General features: G+C 40.7%; 1 protein-coding gene across 6 annotated transcripts in view; it reads right to left on the bottom strand.

Annotated features, from left to right (window-relative positions):
- Positions 1 to 451: 451 nt before the first annotated feature.
- The window catches only part of ICE2 (interactor of little elongation complex ELL subunit 2), a 78,645-nt gene continuing 67,021 nt past the window's right edge, over positions 452 to 12,075 (bottom strand). For all 6 annotated transcript variants that reach the window (XM_059699565.1, XM_059699562.1, XM_059699563.1 and 3 more), the window contains 2 exons: positions 7,710 to 7,968; positions 452 to 3,208 (listed from right to left, as the gene is read on the bottom strand). In XM_059699565.1, coding sequence (XP_059555548.1) covers positions 3,086 to 3,208; positions 7,710 to 7,968 — 382 coding nt within the window. In that variant the 3' untranslated portion in view covers positions 452 to 3,085. The remainder of the gene's footprint in view (positions 3,209 to 7,709; positions 7,969 to 12,075) is intronic.

Raw genomic sequence — 12,075 nt, 5'->3', positions numbered from 1 at the left:
TGCTACTGTTATGAATCGTAATGTAAATATCTGATATGCAGGATGTATTTTCATTGTTACAAATTGAACATAATTAAAGCATAGTGATTAATCACAAAAACAATATGTAATTATATATGTGTTTTCCCATGGTCTTAGGCAACCCCTGTGAAAGGGTCGTTTGACCCCCAAAGGGTTCGCGACCCACAGGTTGAGAACCGCTGCCTTAGACTAATGGCAACAAAAGGTTTCCCAAGCACATATCTCATCATGTTATTTGTTTGTCAAGTTTTATTAATTTTAGAGAGAGAGGAAGGGAGAAGAGAGAAACATTGATATGGGAGTGCAACTTCGATTAACAGCTTGCTGCAAGCCCCCTACTAGGGATGGAGCCCACAACCCGGGCAGGGCATGTGCCCTGACTGGGGATTAAACCAGCAGCCTTTTGGTTCAGAGGACAATGACCAACCAATTGAGCCACACTGGTCAGGGAATGTTATTTACTTTTATTAAAATTCACTACTTGCTCTCACATTGCACAGGACAAATTTTAAATGTCACAGGATGGCAGGTTTGTCCCTGTCCTGTATCTTTTTTTCTCATCTCCTATGTCCACAGCCTATAATCTGTTTATCTTTCACCTTTGCATATGCGGCTTTCGTTCATACTTCCCTTATAACTCCTACTCTTGATTTTGAGAGAGAGAAAGGAGAAACACTGATTTGTTCTTCCACTTATTCATGCATTCCTTGATTGATTCTTGTATGTATCCTGACTGGGGATCGAACCCACAACCTTGGCATATTGGGACGATGCTCTAACCAACTGAGCTACCCAGCTAGGACCTAACTCTCACTCATTTTTAAAAGACTCAGCTCAAGTCTTTATCTCAGAAAATCTGCCTTAATTACCAGGTCTAGGTTAGATGACTTTCTCATATAACTTTACCAGAGCACTTACTTACATAGATCGGTATCATGTCCTTCATTGGAATGTGAGCTTCTGGGGAAAAGGATCTATCCCTGACATCTACACATTCATTTATTCATACAGCCAACCTATATTTACTAGATAACTACAAGACAGACACTTATGTTAGGTGTGGTTATATAATGGTGACCAAAACAAATATGCCCCTGTCCTGGTGGAGCATGGAGTCTATTATTGAAGAAAAAAGACAGTAAGTCAAATAAACAAATAAATATTGTGATATATGTATACATACACGCTATGAAAGAGTGGGACCTACTTTAGATCAAATTTTACTGAATTAAATATTTTCCAAGAGGTATGTATAAATTATACCTTCACCGTGGACATATAAATGGGCTAGGTTCATCACATCCTTGCTAACACTGAGTGTTTTGTTCTTAGAGAAAAAAAAATCTTTGCTTATAATGTCAATGTCATTTTGTTACTTACACATTCTCAGCACTAAGAATCATGAACAAGAACACAAGACATGATCAAATATATGTTTTATAAAAGGCTTACTTAAGCACAAGTGGAAAACTAAGACTAGCTTTACATACATTATCACAGTTACTTAAATGTATGGCTAAGATAATTTCAAAATAATCACTTGCAAGATCAATCATTTTACTAAGTAAAAAGTAGTATTAAAAAAAGAAAATGAAAAGCCAAGACTTTCTGGTATTTAGAAGTCTGAAGAAATCATCGTCTGGTTCTTTTAAAAGAGCAAATTCCAAGGGAATCCCTGACTTTCCCTAGGTTAAGTGCCAAATGATTCACAACGTAAGTATTTCTGGGACATGGGAGTCTGTGACAAAGCTAAAAACAAAACAAAACAAAAAACCAAATCCATTAAAAAAGAGGCTCAATGTTTTAAAAAGGAAGTGGGAGGATGAGGAAATCATATGTTAAAATACATAAAACAATTTTACTAATAATTACTCATTAAATAAAAATACTTTATAACTGACCAAAAGTCTAAACAAAACAAAACTTGGTACTCGAAGATGAAAATGCTGAATTCTTATCACAGTTGGGAAGATTTCTAGGAATCTAGAAATTTCTAGATTTCTTATATTGTAAATTTCTAATATTAATATAAAATACATAAAAATTACAAAAACAAAGCTCATATTGCCGTAGATTGCAAAACCTGCTTTACAAATGTTGCATGTATCTCTGAAAACTTTAGTGGACATTAAAGCACAAGAATATAAAAATTAAATAAGTCCACCCCTTCTTAAGACCAAATTAGCTACATTAATATCAGCTGATCATGTACTTTCCCAAATTCACTGGTATGGTTATAGAAAATTTAAATTAATCAGTATAGATAAGGGAAAAATAGCTTATGTTTTACCACACATTAGCCTTATCAGTTGAAATAATGAGATGTTTCTGGAAAACATGCTCATCTCTGTTTTCAGTGTATTTCAACACTCAGCTGGGATTTGTGCCAAGAGATAGAGGTATTGGTCATCAAACCTGTAACACAATAAAAGTTGTTTAACAAACTGATGGTTGCCCAACAAAAATTGTTAACTTTTCAAAGGCAGGAAGCTTATTATTTTAAAATTTGGCTTCTGCAATGGAATTTTGCTAAGCTTTTAAAGGTATTAACTTTATTAACCTGCAACAATAATCATTTAAAAATCATATATAAAAACTGTCACAATTGGTCAGAAACAAGGTTTCATGTTGCTCAAAATTATCTCTGACAGTGGCAAGACTTAACCTTTTGAGCCATTCTCAGCAGGCTGGTGATATAGCTCAATTAATATAACACACAATAAGTGTTGCTCTTGAAAAAAAAGCAAATTATTTTCCTATTTATAATTTTTGAAAAAGGTTTATTACAAAAATAATTTTCTTTGCTATATATTTCCCTGCCATGATAATGTTAAAACATATCTAGGTTCTCCTCAAACATCAAGAGTTAAGAGTATAGCATTCCATTTTAGTTAAAACATTCCCACACAGCCAACACATTTTTTCAAGGTACTCTAAGAACTCTCAAGGACACTACAGGAAAAATGTTCATCTTGTCTACTGATCTTTTAGGCATGTGTCCCCTCAAACTTTTCTGAATTGAACTGCTATAACTGTTTCTTCTTCATTTTCCACGATAGAGTCCTTATGTTATTTTTCTTTTATTTGGAGCCACTCCTTCATTTTCAACTTGCTGAGCAGGCAGGCTTTTGGTTTCCGTGGAAACTGGATTCCTGCGGCTGAGTGTAGGCATTCTTGTTCCACTAATCTAAGAGATGAAGCAAAGAACAGAAAATGGTTTAACATGTTTACAACATATTTATATACAGTCATTATTACCACATGTATTACTTTCTTTGTGAGTGGTCCTTTATATATTTTTTAATCCCTAACCACCTGGCTGCTTCTGAATAAGCTTTAATCTCACAAAGTTTTAAAGGGCTAAATTTTCAAGATCAGGGTAGATGAAGAGAAGTGGAGGGGAAACCACTTTCTATGTTAAATTTGGAAGAGGTTGAAATGTTAAATTAGAAAATGAGGGAATTACAGGCCTTTTTAGCAACATGTCTGCCATAACAAAGCTGAAGGGCAGGCGAGAGAAATGAAAACTATGAAGGGAGGGAAAGGAAATACAAGAAGGTTAGAGCTGGTAAAGGGGGAGAAATTCCAAAATGGAAGGAGACCACAGAGGATGGAAAAAGAGAAAGAAGGGAAGCGGGGGAAGAAACTTTTTGGGGTGCCAGTTCTGCCTTAATGTCTACTCTTCGGTGCAAGTTGCTGCTCATCCTCACTTTCTAGATATAATTCATTGTCTAGGGAAGAGAGAGATATATTCTTAAGATACAATCCCTTGCTAATTATAGTCATTCTGAAGATGAGATCTAGAAATGCTGCCATCTCCTTGGCCACTGAGAGAGCATAAAGTTTTAAAATAGGTTAATGGAGAGCCATGCCTCACAGAGGACCAAAGCTGCATAACCTGAGACCTTTCCCCCAGAACCTGTCCATATCTGCCTCTATGTTTCTTTTTAAAAATATTTTTTTATTGATTTTCAGAGAGAGAGGAACATCAATGAGAGAGAAATATCATTGACTGGCTTCCTTCTGCAGGCCATGTGTCCTGCAGGACATGTGCCCTGACCAGGAATCAAACCGGGGACCTCTGGGTTCCTGGGATGACGTTCAACCACTGAGCCACACTGGCCGGGCTCTGCCTCTATTTTCCCTAGCCACCTTGTACCCTTCACATCTTGTCCAGTGAAGTGTAAACCTTGGAGTAATGGGTGATACTGGAACTCCCAACACTCTCTTATTCCTAATCCAACAGACATATTACTAGCATTGTTCCAAAGGGTTACTCGCTCACTAGGAATGAAGCAGACCCAAGCTTCTCTCACCTAATATCTTGTCCCTGTAGGGGCATTTTTTGGTTTACAATTAGATGACTAGAAAGGACAAACTTGAGTTGGGATCAGAGTCTGCTAGTGTGTCTGAATCTGATGAACTTCTGTAACATACTGATTAGAAAAGTGCTATGGCTTTTAGATTATCTAGACTACTCCCCACTGCAGCTAGTATCCTATATAATAAAAGCCCAGCGACCAAAATGGCAGAACGACTAGAGACCAGAATGACCGTGGCCCCTCGCCCGGCTGCCCTGCTCCCCAGTGGGGACCCCTACCCCGATCGGGGGCGTGGTAGGCTGGCAAACCACCTGCAGCCCCTTGCCCCAGCCAGCCCCACCCCCCAGGGGGACCCCAGCCCAATCCGGGGCCCCCATCAGGGCAGGCTGGCTGGCCCCCACCTGTGCACTGGGCCTCTATTCTATATAATAAAAGGATAATATACAAATTGATCCTAATAGCAGAATGACCAGAACGATTGCTCAACTAGTCACTATGAGGCGCACTGACCATCTTTTGGTCCCTTTCCCTGACCGGCAGGCTCCAATCGCCTGATGATGAACGGGGAACCGGGGGTGGGTGATGGCAGGGGACATGGGGGGTTGGGGGGAGGAGTTGGGGGTGGTGGTGGTGGTGGTGGTGGTGGTGGGGGCTGGCTGCAGGCAGCTGGAGAAGATGGCCCTGATCACAGGCCAGGCCTAAGCATTTTACCCGCACACGAATTTCATGTGCCGGGCCTCTAGTTTACTATAAAAGTATACTGTCCACACTGTTATCTACTATATCACTGAGGAAAGCAAGCATTCTGAAATTTCCATTGTGAGACTGTGTGTGTGTGTGTGTGTGTGTGTGTGTGTTAATGAATGTTTATTACAGAGATTGCTGAAGGAGAAAAGAGATAGGCACAGACCCATTGCAAAAGGCCTGGAAGCAGAAGTCAGAAGTGGCACAAAAAGCAAACGGGATCCTCCTATTAAGCTTTGCTCTGTGCAGAGGGAGGCTCTACTGGGGTACTCTTAGGGTTTTAGTGCCTAAGGCACTACATGAAGATGAGATATCAATTCAAGTAGACTAGAGACTAGGGGATCACATTAGAGGCAGAGACATTTGTTATATGAGTTTTTACACTATGAAATAGATGATTTCTGTTTCATATAGTGTCTTATTTCCCCAAGTTCCCTGAAGCTTTGGTCTTTTCCTATTGCTATTAAGGCTAGTATCCCTACCTGTGCCTACCTTGGTTAGATTAGAACGTCCAATTTCTATGGCCTAACTAGCAGGAAGTAGGGAGGAAAGTGGGATAACTCCCACTCAATGTAGGGCTAGATTAGGGAGGTGTGTCAGAGGTCATCAAAAACTTTCCATGGGCTTAGAGAAAAAAATCAAACCAAGCATTACCTAATTTTGAGTGTACCTAATGCTGAGCTATACAACTGGGCCTTGGATAACCTCATTAAGTATTTGTCCTTGGACTGAATGCATGAAGCAGCTTTAAAAAAAAAAAATATTGATTTCAGAGAAGAAGGGAGAGAGAGATAAAACCATCAATGATGAGAGAGAATCATTGATTGGCTGACTCCTGCATGCCCCACACTAGGGATCGAGCCCACAACCCAGGCATATGCCCTGACTGGTTATCGAACCGACTTCCTGGTTCATAGGTTGACACTCAAACCACTGAACCATGCCAGCCAGGCTGCATGAACCATCCTAAAAAAATACAAATGAACAAAGTGTTCAGTAGTATATATATAGTTGAATTGTTTAACTTGGCATTTATGTGGCCAAATCCTGGACATACTGAATTGTGTCAAGGTATTAAAAGGAATAAGCCACTCCATAGAGAATTATTGAGAAACTAACATCAGACTTTCTAAATCAAAAGGAAATCATTATTCTAGAAATAATATAAATCCTTCAAAAATAGTTTTCAATTACTATTGTTTAGTTAAGAAAATTGTGCTTTAGGAGGTTATAAAAATCACTACTTATATTACATGTAAACTAGAAATAGCCAACCAAAATTTTAGATGAAATGACTTAAAATGCTAACAATTAACTTTCTCTAATCTTTCACTAGTAGCAACTAATTAACATTTATAGATCTTCTTGAACAGAGTTAGCTAAGAATGTGTAAGGAGTCCTTATTTCTAAAAAGATCTTCTCAAACAGTAACATTAAGAAACTGAAAAACATATAAACACCCCATTCACTAACTTACGGAAAAAAAATTCAGCTATTTTTCAAAGGACTTGAGTATATTTACTCACAAAGAAAGAAAATACAAGAATGGAAAACATCCATGGATAGACAAGTGATATATGTTCTGGGACACACATGTTAAAGAGATTACAGAACTCAGACAATGATTTTGACTCAAAGATTTTTTGCAACACGGAAGGAAAATACACTGGGTTTTTGTTTACTGAACATTCATATTCATATTTGTTGGGGACAAAACTTTTACTAAAACTAAACTCAAATTGAAATTTCTTCCGTGATATAAAGAATGAGTGACGTGGAAAAGAGTATTTCTAGTCATGGCTTTACAGACGTTTCAGATAGAGAAAAATCATTCAACTGGTATTTCTGGGAAGGATTCTATAAAGAGAGTAACATTAATTATAATTCAATAAATACTGAGTTATACAATACTTAGCAAAACACAAAGTCTTTAACATTTCATTGTACTTTTTTTTGGTGGGGGGGGTGGTCAGGGGAGGTTTAGAAAACAAACATTTATTTCTCACAGTTCTGGAGGCAGAAAAGTACAAGATCAAGGTGCTGGCAAATTCTGTTCTGGTGAGGACTTGTGTCCTGGTTTGTAGACAGCTGTCCTCTTGTTGCATCCTCACATGGCAGGGAGTGTTTTATTGTACTTTTAATAAGGCACATTGCATTCCCTAATTACTAACACTTATTTTTATATGTGTTTATATCCTGCTTATCAATTTTTAATTGCATCATAATTTTATTGTATGTATTCTTCTGTAAATTGTCTCAAATATTTAATGAAGTAAAGCAGTATCATAAACAAAAACATAACTTTGCTTTTCATAGGAACACAAGGATTTAACTATGTGGATGCCTTACTCATGCCGTCTCCCCATCTCCCACCCGGGCAAGCTAGTAGAATTTCCTTTAGTTGATTTATAAAGCATACAAAAAAAGAGAAAGTTTCCTGACATAACAACTGAACTCAGTAGGGCATACAACTTTATTTATCCTTCCTATGGATGAAGTTTTTACAATGGTATTATGATTAATATGGCAAATGTGGATATCAGGGTGAAACACTATATACTTGGTGAAATAGATTAATAATAAACAACACAATGGAACATTTATTTTAAAAAAAGATCTTACCTTTTGTTGTGTTGTGGGACCCAGTGACTTAGGTGGAAAAGTACAAGGTATTCTTCCATGATGTATATGATATGGTAACAACAGATTGGGGTCTAATGGAACCCAGGGAACTGAGAGACTGGAAGGTACAGCAGGAAGGCTGCAATGTGTTTTATGCAAATTGTATGCTGTCCTAGTAACTTTTCCATCAGAGGTCTTGTAGATCAGGAGAGAAGAATCTTCTGCTGCATGGGACAACAAGTAGGAACCCTCCTGCAAGCTAAATCCACAGAATAAAACTCAACGCAGTGTGTCAATTTTAACAGCATTTTCTTAATCATGGTCTATGAGTAAAATAAAAAACAATATGGGAATAGAATATCATCTCTAAAAATACTTTTATGACCAAATAAGATTTAAGAAGTCTTTTAAACTATTTTCACATCTTTTAGGTAACTAATTTTAATTCTTATTCCAAAGTTCAAGATATATAATTATTTTCATTTTACTGTCTTATCAGCCACTTTGTAAGTTTTCAATAATTTAATGGGAAACAAATAGTCTGCCTAATTCTCTAATCCATGGACAACACATTTATACAGAAAGACATTTCATGAATGTACATTTTTATAATTCTTATACAGAACATTTTAATTCATTCAACCAACATTGCACCTACTTTGTATCTAGTAATAGGTGAAGAGAGATACAAAAATGAATGTGACACATTCACCACACTTAGCAGTTTAAAAGAAAGTAGCAGAAACAGTCAACAGAACAATCACAATACAATATGAGGTGCTACGAAAATAAGGGTAACAATAACAGTTGATATATATTGAATGTTTATCATGAGTTAACTCTTGTACTGCTTATATCCATTTTATTACTAAATCCTCCACAACAAACCTTCAAGGCATAATATTATTAACCCTATCTATCTATCTATCTATCTATCTATCTATCTATCTATCTATCCTATCTAATAATAGACAAACATGGTAATTAACCTTACCTCTGACACACTTCCCATTGGCTAATCAGGGTGATATGCAAATTAACTGCCAACCAAGATGGCGGCCGGCAGCGAGGCAGCTGAAGCGAACAGGAGGCTTGGTTGGCCCGGCAATGGAGGAAGCCAAGGTTCCCCGCCTGCCGCTGGCTCTAAGCTCCTGAAGCAACAGCTCCAAAAGATACAATGTTTCAATTATAGAAGCTAAAAGATGGCGGTTAATTTGCATACGCAGGCTCCAAGCGGTGGAGCGAAGCCAAACAGCCATGAAGCTGCAGAGCAGCGAGGCCTCAGGGCCCCGGGATCAGTGGAGCTGAGAGGCGTCCCGCCCGGGATCAGCGGAGCCACAAGGCCTCCTGGCCCCGGGATCAGCGGAACGGAGAGGCCTCCTGGCCCAGGATCAGCTGAGTGGAGAGGCCTCCTGGCCCGGGATCAGCAGAGCCACAAGGCCTCAGGGCCCCAGGATCAGCTGAGCAGAGAGGCCTCCCAGCCCGGGATCAGCAGAGCCACAAGGCCTCAGGGCCCCAGGATCAGCTGAGCAGAGAGGCCTCCCGGCCCTGGGATCAGCGGAGCCGAGAGGCCTCCTGGCCCCTGGAGCAGCGTCATGGGGGCAGCGCTGCAACCCCCTGATCGACCCTACTCTGTGTGTGACATGGGGGAGCTCCCCAAACCCCTGATCAGCCCTGCTGTGTGTGTGACAGGGGGCAGCACCCCAACCCCCTGATCTGCCCCGCTCTGTGGGTGACAGCGGCAGCGCCCCAACGCCCTGATCGACCTTGCTCTGTGTGTGACAGGGGGGAGCTCCCCAACCCCCTGATCAGCCCTGCTCTGTGTGTGACAGGGGGCAGCACACCAACCCCAATCGACCCTGCTCTGTGGGTGACAGGGGGCGGCACCCCAACCCCGATCAACCCTGCTCTGTGGGTGAGAGGGGACGGCACCCCAACCCCCTGATGGGCCCTGCTCTGCATGACAGAGGCAGCACCCCAACCCCCTGATTGGCCCTGCTCTGTGTGTGTCAGGGGGTGGCGCCCCAACTCCCAGATGGGCCCTACTCTGTGCATGACAAGGGGGAGCCCCCCCAAACCCCTGATTGGCCCTGCTCTGTGCGTGACAGGGGGTGGCGCCACAACCTCCCCATCGGCCCTGCCTTGAGTGTGACAGGGGGCAGTGCCCCAACCTCCCAATCCGCCCTGCTCTGTGCATGACAGGGGGCGGTGCTCCAACTCCCCAATCGGCCCTGCTCTGAGCCCGACCAGGGGCTGCGGGGCAGGAACCTAGGGATTGGGCCTGCCCTCTGCCACCCGGAAGCGGGCCTAAGCCAGCAGGTCGTTATCCCACGAGGAGTCCCAGACTGTGAGAGGGCACAAGTGGGGCTGAGGGACACTCCCCTCTGCCAATGCCCAAATTTTTGTGCACCGGGCCTCTAGTCTATATATAAAAGACTTATATGCAAATTGTCCCCCTGGGAGTTCAATCACTTGCTATGATGTGCGCTGACCACCAGGGGGAGGCATGGAATGAAGGAAAGCCCTGGCTGGCAGCCTGGGAAGGGAGGCCTGGGCCGGCAGCTGGAAGGCCCTGATCAGCCCTGATGGCTGGTCAGGCTAGGGACCCTACCCATGTACAAATTTCATGTACCAGGCCTCTAGTACTAGGGACCCTACACATGCACGAATTTCTTGCACCGGGTCTCTAGTACTAAAGACAAATGGGAGTTAGAGATGGTAAGCAATATGCCCAAAGTTCTGAGTATAAGCCTTGGATAAAAATCAGACAGTTGAACTCCACAGGCCATACCCTTAGTCATAATCTCCATTGTCACAGTAATCAGATCTGTCAAACATCAAATGTATATTTTTCCTTAGAAAGCTTTAGGGAATTCAGTGTATCAACATAAAGAGCTAGAAGAATATGATTAATATACGGTGCTTTCTTAGGATTTTACATTCTTTCAGCTCAAAAGTGCTAAGGAGAACATCAGTTTTCCCCCATAATATGTCATTAAAAATAAGAATTAATCATACTTTAGTGTTATGGATCTGCCTACAAACCTGATAAGTTACGTTTTCATTAAATTTTTAAACAGAAAAGTAATAGACCAAGGTGGCACAGAATATTCTTACCCTCTGGAGAATTTCTTTCCCAAACCATCACTTTCATATTTCCATATAAAGAAATGAATAATAGTTGATTTGGTAATAGGAATAAATAATATTTTAAAGATTGACATTTCATCAATGAAAATCATAGCTTAACTAACTTCACTAAAAATAAGGGTGGTTTTGGTTTACAGAAAGAATTTATAAAAATGAGACAGGTGCTTCAAAGAAGAGTATCTTAAAAGTGCCACAAAAGTACAATATACACGATGAATAAAATGGCCTCCCCAAAATGCCTATGTCCTAAACCCTAGAATCTGTGAATATGTTACACTACATGGCAAAGGAGAATCAAGATGGAATTCAGGTTCCTAATCAGCCAATTTTAAAACAGTAAGATTTTCCTAGGAGTTTACCTTAGTTCACCCATTATAATCATAAGAGTCTTTATATGTAGAAAAGGGAGGCAGAAGACACTCAGAGGGAGATGCGACTGTGGAAGAGGTCAGAGTGATGTGATGTGAGGAGGACTCAATTTGCCTTTGAAATTTTGAAGATGGAGGAAGAGGGGCATGAGCCAAGGAAGCAGGTGGCCTCTAGAATACACAAACATCAAGGAAACAGAACACACCAGAGCCTTACAGAAAAAAAGCTGCCCTTCAATGCCTTGATTTTAGCCCAGGGAGACCTGTTAGACTTCTGACTTATAGAACTGCAAGATAATAACTTCGTGTTGTTCTACAACACTAATTTTGTGGTATTTTTTTTTTTACATTTGCAGTAGACCTAATACACAAACCAAGATAGTGACAATAAAATTTCATAGAAAACTCTAAAGACTCAACCAAAAAACTACTAGATTTAATAAGTGAATTCAAGAAAGTAGCAGGATACAAAATGAACACCCAGAAATTTATGGCATGGGGAGGGGAGGGGAGGGGAGGGGAGGGGAGGGGAGGGGAGGGGAGGAGAGAAAAAGAACCCTAGTACACTGCCGGTGGGAATGCAGACACTGTGGAAAACAGTGTGGAGTTTCCTCAAAAAATTAAAAATGGAACTGCCCTTTGATCCAGTGATCCGACTTCTGGAAATTTATCCTGAGTCCCGATATACCAATCAGAAAGAAAATATGCACCCCTATGTTTAGGGCAGCGTTATTTACAATAACTAAGATTCCCAAGTGCCCATCAGTAGATGAGTTATCCACTCATCTATGGTACATTTACACCATGGAATGTAGTTAAACTTTGCTACAAGGAACTAATTCAGGCGA

This window comes from Myotis daubentonii, chromosome 1, assembly GCF_963259705.1.
Source record: "Myotis daubentonii chromosome 1, mMyoDau2.1, whole genome shotgun sequence".
Lineage (NCBI taxonomy): Eukaryota > Metazoa > Chordata > Mammalia > Chiroptera > Vespertilionidae > Myotis > Myotis daubentonii.
Note: the sequence above shows the minus strand (reverse complement) of the source record. Positions and strands in the feature narration are given on the sequence as shown.